At 38.0% G+C, this 13,147-nt stretch overlaps 1 protein-coding gene across 1 annotated transcript in view; it reads left to right on the top strand.

Moving 5' to 3' along the window:
- ADCY8 (adenylate cyclase 8) overlaps positions 1 to 11,727 on the top strand; it is a 117,911-nt gene extending 106,184 nt beyond the window's left edge. The window contains exons 15-18 of the mRNA XM_066336170.1: positions 1,411 to 1,557; positions 7,156 to 7,248; positions 9,428 to 9,542; positions 11,035 to 11,727. Coding sequence (XP_066192267.1) covers positions 1,411 to 1,557; positions 7,156 to 7,248; positions 9,428 to 9,542; positions 11,035 to 11,522 — 843 coding nt within the window. The 3' untranslated portion in view covers positions 11,523 to 11,727. The remainder of the gene's footprint in view (positions 1 to 1,410; positions 1,558 to 7,155; positions 7,249 to 9,427; positions 9,543 to 11,034) is intronic.
- Positions 11,728 to 13,147: the final 1,420 nt, after the last annotated feature.

Here is a 13,147-nt window from a genome sequence, read left to right as displayed (position 1 = left end):
TACACATTTCTCCTAGCACACATTGTCAAATCTTTCATAAGCATACACAAATTAATGTTTATTACCTTTTTCTATACCTACAAAAAGGAATAAGAATGTTCTTATAGTATGGCTTCTACAACCCTGAAGATGCTCTTAAGTGAAATAAAGGGTAAGGGCAAGAAAGGAAATTAATAATGTTTTTCTCAATCAAAGCTTTGCAGTGGCTTTGGAAACTAGAAGAACTTCCCCACTTTTACTCTAAGACACATTGTAGAAGAGCCTGGAAAAGCAGAAGCATTAGCAGCACATCAAAGAGCAGAGCAGAGGTTCAGGATGCTTTTCTAGGGAGAAGGAGGATAAAGAAAGAAGGGCCTAAATTGTTTGTGTCAAGTGTATGGCAACCACCAGTAAATCTTTTTGTCGTGAAACCAAAACATTAAAATTTCTTAAAGCCACTAACAAGAACTTTGAGAAAAAAGTGCTTCAGGTCATTACAATATAAGAAATGTTCCTAAACAGATATGGAAGTGTCCATCATTAGGTAAAACTGCAGAAGTTGAAGCCAGGAAAAAATTCAGAGGAGAATACATATGATGGTTGTATATTAGCCAAAAGAAAAGCATACAAGGAATTGTGGCAGGACTCCTTGGAATCTTTAAAGTTGAAATTAGTTTATTTCCTAAAAACTAGCTTTACTTCAGAGAAGAACTGTTAGCATTTTCACATGTGTAATGGCACAAGTCCCTCCATAAATAAATCTGTCATTCAGTACCAGAGAGAATTTTACAAATCATGTAAGTGGGAGTTTATTCCAGGGCCTACTTTATCCTAATAGCCTTCTGTGACTGATGCCTATAAACTGCTTTCTGTCTTCTCCAATAACTCTATTATCACTCCCACTTCTGTTTCTCCCTTCTTTCAAACTCTAAGAGCAGGAACATCTCCCAGAGCCAGGCAACTAAAGAGCTCCACAGCCACCTTAGGAGAACCAGAGTTTACCAGAGTGAGGGGTTCCTGAAAACTTGTGAATAAACAAACTTGTAAAGAGCTGCAGTAGTGTGAAATACAAATTATCCACCAGAAAATGTGATAACTGGTATTCGTACTTGGCAATGAATTCTTCATGTCTTCAAGTCATTTCCCATATAAATTAAAAGCAAAATTTCTATTTCACTTTTGCTGGTGTACTGTGGTGCTTTACATGAGAAGCAGAAAGAATTTGCATTCAAAAAAAGGGAAAACCCTGCATAAAATAGGCAATAAAAACATTAAGAGCTGTCAGCCTCCTCCTGTTGAACCTGGAGCAGTTAATGCTAGTATCAGAAGTTAAGATATTTTGCATGCAAAAATTAAGAAAATAATTTTAACTGCTGCCAATTACATTTTGTCCCTTATGTTACCACTTCATTTTTACTCATTGTTTTTCAGGAATTATACTCTCAGTCCTATGATGCTGTTGGTGTGATGTTTGCTTCTATTCCTGGATTTGCTGACTTTTATTCCCAGACTGAGATGAATAACCAAGGAGTAGAATGTCTGCGCTTACTGAATGAAATCATTGCAGACTTTGATGAGGTAATACCAGCTACTAGAGGACACCTGATAGTGTTTGAAATATGAGTTTCCAAATGGAAAATATGTCACTCTAAATTACTGAATTTGGCAATTATTTTGCTTCCAATAGTTCTCTGATTTTTTCTCATATTAAAATAGTCTGATTTGCTTTTTGCTCTTCATTCTGCCAAACATTAATCTGAGTGATCTAATGAGATAGACAATGAAGGCAATACTCAAGTAAAAACATCCATAAAAGCACAAATCTGTACCAGAGTATCTAAAAGTACAAAATACTTCAGTTCTGTAGAAGAAAGAAGTATGAATATATCTGCAACCATTCTGGAAAATAGTGATATAAATACAAACAGGTAAAGGTGTTGGTTTAAAGATGTTGGCTGAGTGGACTCAATTAATATTAAAGGACAAAACAATGTCCAGTTAAATGTGAAGCACACAGCTCAGAAGCAAATGTTAGGTAGAGAATGAAAGGTGGTGGTGATATATTAACTGAGGAGACTTGTTTGGCTAGGAATTTTATAGAGAGATAAATGAAGTTCAGCTGCTTGTTTCACAGAGGAATTCAGAGGTGAAGAGGTGCTTTTTTTAATGGAAAGGACACAGAAAAGAAAAAGAATTTACTTATATATTTTGTCCAGTTAATTTCAGAAAAGGAGCTAAGGAGGGGAAAAGATAAAAAGGAGATGAAAAGTCATACCCCCAATGTAGATTTTGTTAAGTGGGAGCAAAGAAAATCAGGTAAGTGAAGATGAAGTCAGGAGAAATTTGAATACTCTGCAAACTAGTTTGTAAGGAAGCTTAGAAAGGTGGTATTATGTCCTGCAATGAGCCCCAGAGGAATTGAGAAAGGAGACAAAGCATTGGCCAATGAAAAGCTTTAAAAACATTTCAAAACCAGGAAGGATGAAAAACACTGCCAAAATTATCTAGCAGAGAGAATTTTAACCACCGTACTAAAGGCAGTTTTCAGGAGTGTGTAGCACTCCTAAACTCCCAGAGTGGTAAAAATAGAATTGCAACCATGTCTACTTATCAAAGATATTGGACCTATGCACCAGATTGCAATGGTCCAGATAGAAAAGAGAAGGAGAAAATATCCTGGTATCATTGGTCTGTGACCTCCATCCTGGGCATCTGCATGAAGAATAAATGGCTGCTCACGAAGATTGCACCCAGGCTAAGATTACTGACACTGAAATTAAGAGTTTATCCATGTAATTGGTAAGATCTTAAGCTATGAATTGGAAATAGAAGAATTCACAGGAAATTCTTCCCTGTGCATTTTAACAGAGAACAAAATTTCTCCATCAGGAGAAGAACTCTGTCAGCTCCTGCACTGCATTCCCCATGGGTATAAATGTCTGCTTCTTACCTTCAGGATCAAGCACATCTGTCAGCATGCTTCTTGATTAATAGTTTTGTTTTTTTATTTCCAGACCTGATTAAAATGATTACCACTCAAATTAATTCATAGCAATAGTCTTTGCATTAAGATATTTTGTTATGCACATTCATGTAATCTTCACAACAAAATTCCTTTGCTGCTCTGGCAATTACTGAAGACAAGGCTTTAATCAAAGCCCTGACACAATATTACTGTCAGGCCCCTAACACCTTCTCTGTAATTAATAAAGGGCCTAGTTAGAGACTGCATTATGTCCCAGACATGTTTCATTGAAGAATAAATACGTTCTTGGTACAGGTAGAAAATGAAATTATGGGATCCCCTGCTGACTGCTAACTTACTTGCAGCATGGTCATGCCATTAGTTTACTCTGTCTAAGCAATCTGAAAGGTGATATGCCAGACAAACAACTGAAAGGAGTAACCTTATCCATAGAAAAGGAACCAGAAGTCATTCCAGGTGCAATCTTTCAGGACTAGCAATGTTTCCATGTAACTATTGACTGACACTATACAATGTCACTATTCCTTCTTTTTTTTTTTTTCCCTGTGTTCCTTGCCAAGATTGCCTGCTGTTCCAATACAGCCCCGGGAGCAAAATGCAGACATGCAGCTTGAAAGCAGAACAGCTCTGTTACCCATGGGGAAACTCTGCTTCTCAGCATCAAGTGAACAGCTCTGTAGAGATACCCTAATGCAGAAATCTTAGCACAGGAGTGTAAGACACAGGCACCTGATGGCATTTGACACATCCTAGGTGATTTGGGACATCCACACGGGGTTATCAACTCCCATACTGCATTGTCAGACAACTCATGTTCTGGGGCAAGCCACTGGAGGTTTTCAAGGCAAGAGCACTCTAGATCACACTGCACATGCATGTTTAGACAGGTGAATTAAGTTCCTAAGCTCAGATCAGATTCTACACTGTGAATTGCCTCTTCTCCTTACAGAGATAATAATATTAGAGATGATCGGTCTATAAGGTCAAATGATGCTTCTAAATGGAAGCTGTGATAAAAATACAGATTGACCTGGTTTGGAAAGTGTGATAGGTACACAAAAAATAAATATGAGTTATTTCTTCTTTTTGGGAGGTTTTCCTTGTTAATGCAACACAGTAAGATTACAGTCCGGATCTGTTACTTCGCTTTCCACGCAATAGATTTATGTTAGAGAGACAAAGCCAGTTACAAAATACCAGTAAATAAATAGTGAATGTTGGAACAGAACTTGTCACTGACAACTGCATGGGGTAGGTGCTCACAGAGAAGTGTCAGATTGTGGCTGGGTCTTTCTTAGGGAGTGGGAGAATGTGGTCCAAAAGTCAGTTTTGCAGAATAGGTGGTTGACTATTGTTAAAACACAGTCTTCACTCAGTTGTTCTTTTTCCCTCATGGTTCACAAATTTTTTGACTTCCAAATTATCCAGTCATCTTGTCAGCTGAGGCAGAACAGGAAGTGCAAGTTTCTGGACAGGCATAAACAAACAAATATTAACATTGAAAACTTACTTTTATAATTACTTGGTTTTTATATGACTGCAGTTCTAAGATGCAAACAGGGCCAAATGCCCTTTCTTAGAGGCATTAAACCAAAAAAATTAACATTATAACATTTCTGCAGATAAGTCTTGAAGGATTTTTTTACAAAATGTAATATTCTTTTTAGACTTTTTAGTCTGTTATTTATGTATGTCAATGTTGCAGTTGAGATTTGTGTTTTGAGAACAGCTTTCTTGTTCACAGATTCTTTTATTTTCCAGCATTTTATTTATCCTGCGGTAATTTACACAGTCTATATCACAGTGGATATCAATATATTGTATTGCCACAAGCAGGGGTTTTAACATAACACTGGATCCTGCTTTCAGATTCTTTGATTATTTTGCAGTTGTGTGCCATGTCCTGCGATATTTCTTTTTGCACAGTTTTGTAAATGTCATCCCAGAGTCTGACCTCCACACAACCTTGGCTGTACATGAATTGCAGCATTAGGCCATTAGGTTTTTTTAGATACAAACCACTTTCTAGTGTTGTAAAATATGTCCCTGAACTATCATGTTAAATTAGCAGCCTATTTAAAATGTTTTAACAAATGGCAACTGATTCAGGACTGAGTTGGAATATCTTTCCCCAATATCAAAATCGATCATCCTGTCATACCATGAAGAAAGTAATTAGTAAATAGACCATTATTTGAAGAAGGAAGGAAGCTATTGAACAAGTCATATAAATCGGGGAGGGGGGGTGGGGAGCAAACAAACAGGGGATTTGGAAACAATAATGAATGAGGAAAAAACCCATAACTTGGGATCATTTTTTCTAAACTGCATCAACGTCAATGATTATTTTCTTTCCTAAGAAGAGTAATTTTAGATATTTATTATAAATTTTAAATTAGTTACTGCTTTTTACAGCAACCATCTGGAAATGAAAATATGGACTGTTTTCAAGCAAGACCATTTACCCCTCTTGCCCACACACATGGTGCTCTCAGACTGCTCACAGAGGCAGAGCTACCAGATATAATCTTTTTCTTTAAGAGAGCAGTTGGAAGAGCTGCCCTTGTAAGACGGAAAGGTACACAATGGGCTGTTCTGGCAGTTTGAAGAAAAATGGGAAACAGGTCAAGCCTTTGGACTTTCATGGCTTGGACAAGAGCCATTAACCATATGGCTTTGTATTCCCTATGTGCAGCCTCCCATTAGAGACAGATGGTGTGATATCTGCACACCAACAGCAGAGCTCCCAGGGCCCCAGTGCTCCGGCTGACTCCGGCTGGGGTTACTGCAGTGGCAGGGGATATTTCATGTTATGCCTTTGGTATGTTTCTCCCTTTGAATGAAATAATCCCTCTAGTGGACAGGAAATTCCAACCCACAAGACAGAAAAAAAGTGCACAAGAGTATAGGAAAAGAAAGGGGAAAATATTTCATTACATTTTTGCCTGACCACAAAAAGACTTTCCATTTAAATCTGAACAAAATTGAGCCTTTAGAATTAAAAGTTTAAAATTCCTTTTCTTGGTGAAGTGATTTTTTTCTCTCATGATTTCATAACCATATTGAGCCTTAAATTTATTAGATACTATACAGTTTAACATGAAGTTTCGCAATTTATTTGGCATTAAGACCACCAACGAATATTTTCCTATGATGAGGTGATTAATGCCCATATCCCACACTCTGTTGTTACTGATAAAATCCATATCCTGAATTCTGTTAAGGTCTTTCAAGGAATGTAAGGCTCTGGTTTCTATTTCATGGAAAATCTTAAGTTAAACCATAAATATGGACTTGGAATAGGGACCAAACTTTCACTCCAACTTCATTCAGTGCTTTAGTCACTCAACTAAATTTATTCTTTCTCTTCCAGATTCTCCATCTGACAAGTTCTTTATACCTACTTCACACTCATAGCTATACAAATCCTAAACAGATACAGGGATTTACCATTTCCCATTGGTTCTTGGATTTTTTGTTAGAAGGAGAAAATACATAGCAAATGTATAGAATGAATGATCCAATGGACATGATGGTGTGTACACCATCAGTTTGACACTAAGTAGAGGGAAGCAGGGGATAAAAGAGTACTTGGTCTCTTACAGGATTTCTTTGGAGGCATCTACCTCCATCCATTGACTGTGTAAGATCATAGAATTATAGAATGGTTTGGGTTTTGTTAGAACGGAATGGTTGGGTTTGGATTCCAACCCCCCTGCCATGGTCAGGGACACCTTCCACTGGACCAGGTTACTCAGAGCCCAAACCACCTTAATTGTTGCTGTAGCAGCACTTAATTTGCAAACTGAGTTTCTCAAGCAGAATTTCAAAAACACTTTTAAGTGATCAAGTCTTTTATTCACACATACATACACAAAGAGTTTGTCTTCACTGATATTCAATGGTCAGGAAACGCAAGACTTTGATGCATTTCTCTTATGCTGGACTATTCATGTCTTATATTATCCATTGTGGAATTTTTTGTAACAGCACAATTTAGCTTCCATGCACTCAGTGAGCAGATGATGTTCCAAAGTTCCAGATCACTGTTCCTCAAAACCCAGAATAAATTGTGTGACACGACTGACTGGAAGTTCCGCAGGTGTAAAGATACATTCTCACATCTTTAGAAGCACTTTGTGTTAGGAATTAAAGAAGTGACAGTATTTTTCTTTTTACATATGTATTAGTTACTAGGTGAAGAGAGATTTCAAGATATTGAAAAAATTAAAACAATTGGCAGTACGTACATGGCCGTGTCAGGATTATCACCTGAAAAACAGGTAAGAGGATACTTTTCTTTAAGAAGTGAAGCTTGTGATTATTCTGATCATTCATATTTGAAAATATAGGTGTTATCTTTATGTTGTTCATAAAACTTGTTTTGCTAAAATAAAATAGACATTTGGGGCTCTGGTAGACAGCAGTTGCACTTCTTGAATTGAAATGCCATCTTGTGCTTGGAACAAGAACCATATGGATTCTTTCCTCAAATTTAGGTTTAGAGGAGAAAAAATTTCCTTTCAGTCACACCAATGTGAATCTAGATCAGGTCTATCTATGTCTTCAGACATACTCTAAAGCCACCTCAGTAACTCAGACAGGGACATGACTGACAACCTCCAGTAATCCATGAAGAGAGAGGAGCTATTAACTGACAGTGTACTTATGCAAGTGTAGTTCTGCATTTATACTTTTTTGGTACAGCATATCTACAGACAGCATGATAACTACATATCAAAAAGAAAGCAGATCATTGGTTCAACTGATGAACAAGCAAACCAAGCTGAGGGGATAGTCACAGAGGACATACACACAGTCACAGATATTAACTTCATAAAAGTCAGATGAGAGAAATCCATTCATAATTCCACACAAGAATTTGCCTGGAAACAAATTAGATGAGGCTCTAAAATACATGCAATGAGAAGTCATCTGTTGCTGAAATCTGTTATTTTGGCACCCAAAGCCTGTCCCCAGGAAGAGCAGCACAAAAGGGGTGTGCTGCCCCTGATCGAGCACAGGCTTTGAATCATATTTGCCCACATTGATCAGAACTTCTGAAAAGCAGAAGCCAGATTATCATGAGCTTTATAAACCAGAAAAATTTCCACTGTTTGTTAAGAATACATTATAAAACACATGGAGTGTAACTAGCTGAGCATCTCCCGCCTACGGAGTAACAAGTGATGCTGACAGCTAGAAATCCATAAAACTAGATAGGCATGGGATTTTTGATTGTCAAAATGCTTCTGTGCAGACATGAGCAAAGAAGGATAGAACACCAGGGAGATAGTTGGTTACAACTACACAGCTCCTAATCACTTCCTTTGACTCTTGATGGGGGTAAAAATTCAAAGGGAGAAAAATTTTGCTGCCTTTCCAAGACTGATTAAGTCATCTTTTTTCTTGAACTGTAATAGCTTAATGGAATTTTAATGGATGTTTTAAATATATTTGTCATATATACATGTCTGTCACCTTGTCAGCACCTAGGAGGTGCAGGCTGCTGAGGGAAGTTGGCATGCTGTGAACAGAGCTAGTTAAGGATAAGGACCAAGCATGGTGTGAACAGAACAGGGTGATGCCAAGAAGATGTTCATGTTCAGTATTAAACACACAGGATGATGCCAACTCAAAGGGCTGGACTGCATGACCCAGAGAGAGACTTACAGTCTATTGTGCTATGAAATGAAAAGTTGAAGAAAGAATTACCTTGTTTCAGAACAGATAAGAATATGTCATACAATCACTGGGCCAAACCCACAGTTGTTCCTTACTCTGCTGCCCCATCATCTGTTCTGTTGGTGTTCTGGGAAGACTAAAACCTATTGCTGGTCCCCATCTGTATATTGACTGCTTTGTAGGAATGGATGAATGGAGGAGAAGGAGCAGGGAGTGACTTGCCTACCCTAAGCAAAGGCAATTATGAGCTACAGAAGAGACTTTTCTCTCTGCCTTAACCAACCCAAGTGCCTTGGCTTGCCCTGTTGTTCATGTCAACATTACATCCCTGTGAGCACTTGAATTGATTCTTTTCCTGGGTGACAGTTTCAGGAAAGGAGGACTACACATCTTTCACTTCTTTCATTCTACTTCTTACTTATGGAGGTCATCCCTTGCTCTCACTAGATTTTGACCCTAGAGTCTGAGGCATCTCAATCCTCTATACTTTCCTTCTCAGCCTTAGACATGTTTCACATGCCTTGCAATTCTCATGATTGCTGTCAGACTGTTGACAGAAAGTTACTTTTCTCTGGCCCTTTAAGCTGCTCTCTATCCAGTTATACAAGTATAACATAATGAGAAGCACTACCATTAATAGTTACCATTAATACCATTCTTCTATCTAGAATGCTGAGGCTAGAGTCCAAATGAAAATACTTGGTACTTGCAGGGATGGGTGGCAGCTGGGGAAATGCAAAACTTTATTAATATTATTGGTGTAAAACTTTTTCTCAGCAATGTGAAGACAAATGGGGACATTTGTGTGCCCTGGCCGACTTCTCCATAGCTTTGAATGAAAGCATACAGGAGATCAACAAGCATTCATTCAACAACTTTGAACTCCGTATTGGTAAGCATGGTTCAAACAAAAGAGATAAAATGAGGTTTTGTCTGCAAGGATTTGACTCCATTGAGTGGACTCCAGGAACACTACAAGGACATGCAAAATTAAGGAGAGTCCAAATACTGCATCCTCTTTTTTCAAATTGACTTCAACCCAGGCAAAATCAGAAATATTAAATACTCCATTTGCAAAATATAGGCCCCAATTTTGGGATTGCAAGAGTTCAAAGTTTCAGTGAATTGTTAATGGGGAACATAATTAATTTACTGTCTTTAATAAGTCTGGTATTAAGAACCCACAGATATAACACAGAAAGTGAACATAAAATCTAGATCCAACCCCAAGACTGATACCCACACAGTCTCTAATTAATCTCCCTGTATAATACTCTTCTTCAGTAAAGAAACAAAAGAAGTATCACCTAAACCCTAGGAGTAGTACTTCTGTTTTGCGCAAAAATTGAATTCCATCTCTGACCTGACCAGTGGCAGCAGCTTTGAATTGCTGTGATGGGCAAGCTATTGCTCTGGATGGAATTTCCTGCATGGCTAGTGGGATGGGACATTAAAAAATGGCCTGAATATATGGCACATAGCAAGAGTAAATTTGATGATTTCTCACGCTGATTGGATCATTGGCTAAAACAGAAAAAACACCTGGAAGGGAAATTTCTTTTATAGATGGTCCTGTCATAGAAAAACTGAAGTATATTCATCAGTAACAGCATGGGGGGGTCACAGCATCACTATCTGATCTACACTTCCTAGAAGTTTTAAAGGCAAAACACATAGTTCCCAAGATATCTTAAGGAACAGGCATCCACATTCAGTAAGTGTGGATCACATGCAAAGGTTTCATAGCACATGAACACAAGAGTATTTGATAATATTTCCATTATTATTTTAAAAAAATTAAAAAAAAGAATAAAAGAAACTAAAAAACTAAAATCCTTTTCCAAAAGTTATCTTGCACTCTAGTAAAACTATTCTTAAATGACTGTTATGGAAAAAAATAGCTATTGCTTGTCTTTTTATGCAACAATATTACAAAATGCAATCTTTCAATAACTCCACAGAATTCTTTATTATTTTCACTTCATGGAACAGAAGAATGCAATTTTTTGACTGTATAGTGCTAACAAGGTTGCCCTCAACAAATCTTTCCTACTATCTGAGAATAAGTTTTCAGGAGCTTTGGCAATAATGTGCAGACTAAAGATGACACAGAAGTATTGTGATTCCATTGATATGGGTGTCTCATAAAATAACCCTGTTGATATCACTTTTCAACTTTTCTAGCTTTTCTATGTTTGTTTGTTTGTTTAATTTCTTTATACATGCATCTCTCTTAAGCCTCCTATAGATAAGTGTATCTGAAGCAGGCTTCATCTGGTGCTTAAGTGCAAATATGGGGTTTAGTCATTATTGTATACTGTTTATCTTCCATTTTTCATTTCTTTTTCACTTTTTTTTTTTTTTTTTTTTTTTTTTTTAATTAGGGATTAGCCATGGCTCTGTCGTAGCAGGAGTTATCGGTGCTAAGAAACCCCAGTATGATATCTGGGGCAAAACAGTGAATTTAGCAAGTCGAATGGACAGCACAGGTGTTAGTGACAGAATACAAGTGCCTGAAGAAACGTATCTGATCCTGAAGGACCGGGGATTTGCCTTCGACTACCGCGGAGAAATTTATGTCAAAGGTATCAGTGAACAGGAAGGAAAAATCAAAACATACTTTCTTCTAGGAAGAGTTCAACCAAATCCTCTAATCTTACAACCAAGAAAACTGACTGGACAGTATTCATTAGCAGCTGTTGTATTAGGACTTGTACAGTCTCTGAACAGGCAAAAACAGAAACAAATTCTTAATGAGAACAATAACTCTGGAATCATAAAAGGACATTACAACCGGAGGACTTTGCTCACTCCCGGTGGATCTGAGGCAGCAGCCCAAGCAGAGGGGGCTGACAAAACTGAATTGCCATAATCAGCATTGTTTGTGGGGTTGTTTTTTGTATTTCTTTTATATATAAAAATAAATATACAAATAAAAAGGGTTTAATTTTTTTTAGAAGGAGTATGTTTGTGTTTTTTACTGGTGTGATATTTTGATGAGATTCAAATTCTTATTTTTAATCAAGTGGTGCCAGCATCTCTCCCCAATCAGCTGTGGTTAACCTTTGAATGTCCAGACACAATAGGTGTAGGCCACCACTCTGCTGTGTCATCTACCTGCACAAAGGGGCAAGAATAAACTCTTGACTGGAGGGATTTAAAACATAATTGTGCAGTAAGTTAATGATGGTGAAAAGAAATACTGTCCGCATTTTTCAGATGAAAGCAAAACAGAAGGAGATTAAGTAAGTTTTTCTCACCTTTAATTGCCTTCAAGTAGATTTATACAATCTAAGGTAGTTGCCTTGCCCCCTTAATTACAGGGAAAATATTGACAATACAGCAAAAGGGTTTCAAGGTGTGCCATCCACCCAGGTATCAGGGTCTGAAAGACAGAAGAGATGAATCTTGCCCTAAACTGAGTGATTACATTGAGTTCACTCTTAAAATACACTGAGGGATCCTCCTCACAGGTAGGTGACTGTACTGCAGATAAATTGAATGTTGGTGTCCACCTGACCTCTTGCACCCAAAGCAGGAGGTCAAGGCTCTCCTATGGGCACTTTGTCATGTCCATCAGTCTTGTTTGGAGGGCTCAGACACACTGTGGTGTCTCGACTGGCACACAGACAAGCAGACAACAGAGTTACACCTTGAATGACACGCCTTGGAGCCTACAGCTGAATCAAGTGTACAGCCAAGAAACTAATCAGATTCTCTTGTGTTGTTTTCCAGAGCTTAGCTCTTAACCCTGTCACCAGTCTGAGTTGTCACCAAAACAAGCATTTTCTGAGGCTGTAAAATGAGTACATGTTGAAGTACAGCAGGAGACAAAACTCACTGCTAAGCTCCCACTCAGTTGCCCCAAAATGAGGGCAAGCCAAGACTGAGAATACCCTAAATTTTTTGTGTGCCAGAACAGACAGTCCTAGGGAGGTGCTACATGGGCACAACTCAGTGCTACAAGCCCTACATCAAAAGGAAGTTAACTTTTTGGGGACTGGCTAATCAACTTCACCTTGGAAAGAGTAAATATATAGCCCAGGTTTGTATATGCACTGGTGCCATGATTCACACGCGGCTGTGAAGCACATGAACGAACCTCTCGTCAAGGCTGCTCTCAAGGGAACTGGGTTTGTTTCAGTAAATGCTATCTTTAAAGTAAATCACAGATGGAAGAGCAGAACCTGTAATCACACAGCAATCCCCAGATGAACCACACTCAAACAGTACAGTGCAACATAGAGATTCATTGTAAATACAGACTTGCCTTTTGCAGGCTGCTGTTACCTGGCCCTTAATAAAAACGCGGGATTCTTGGGAGCACTGCTGCTGGATTAGCCTCATTTTTAGAAGATGGCCAATTTGTTTAGAACATCCTGACTAATAACTTTTAGAAGACATTACTGGTTGCTAACAAAAGAGGTACCAAAACATGAAAGTGTTTAATCGTAATGAGATAAAAAATAATGTGTTTCATTGTAAAGTGACCCAGTG

Source organism: Sylvia atricapilla, chromosome 1 (genome assembly GCF_009819655.1).
Source record: "Sylvia atricapilla isolate bSylAtr1 chromosome 1, bSylAtr1.pri, whole genome shotgun sequence".
In the NCBI taxonomy this organism is placed as follows: Eukaryota; Metazoa; Chordata; class Aves; order Passeriformes; family Sylviidae; genus Sylvia; species Sylvia atricapilla.
The sequence above is the reverse complement of the archived record's forward strand: the minus strand, read 5'-3'. Positions and strand labels throughout refer to the sequence as shown.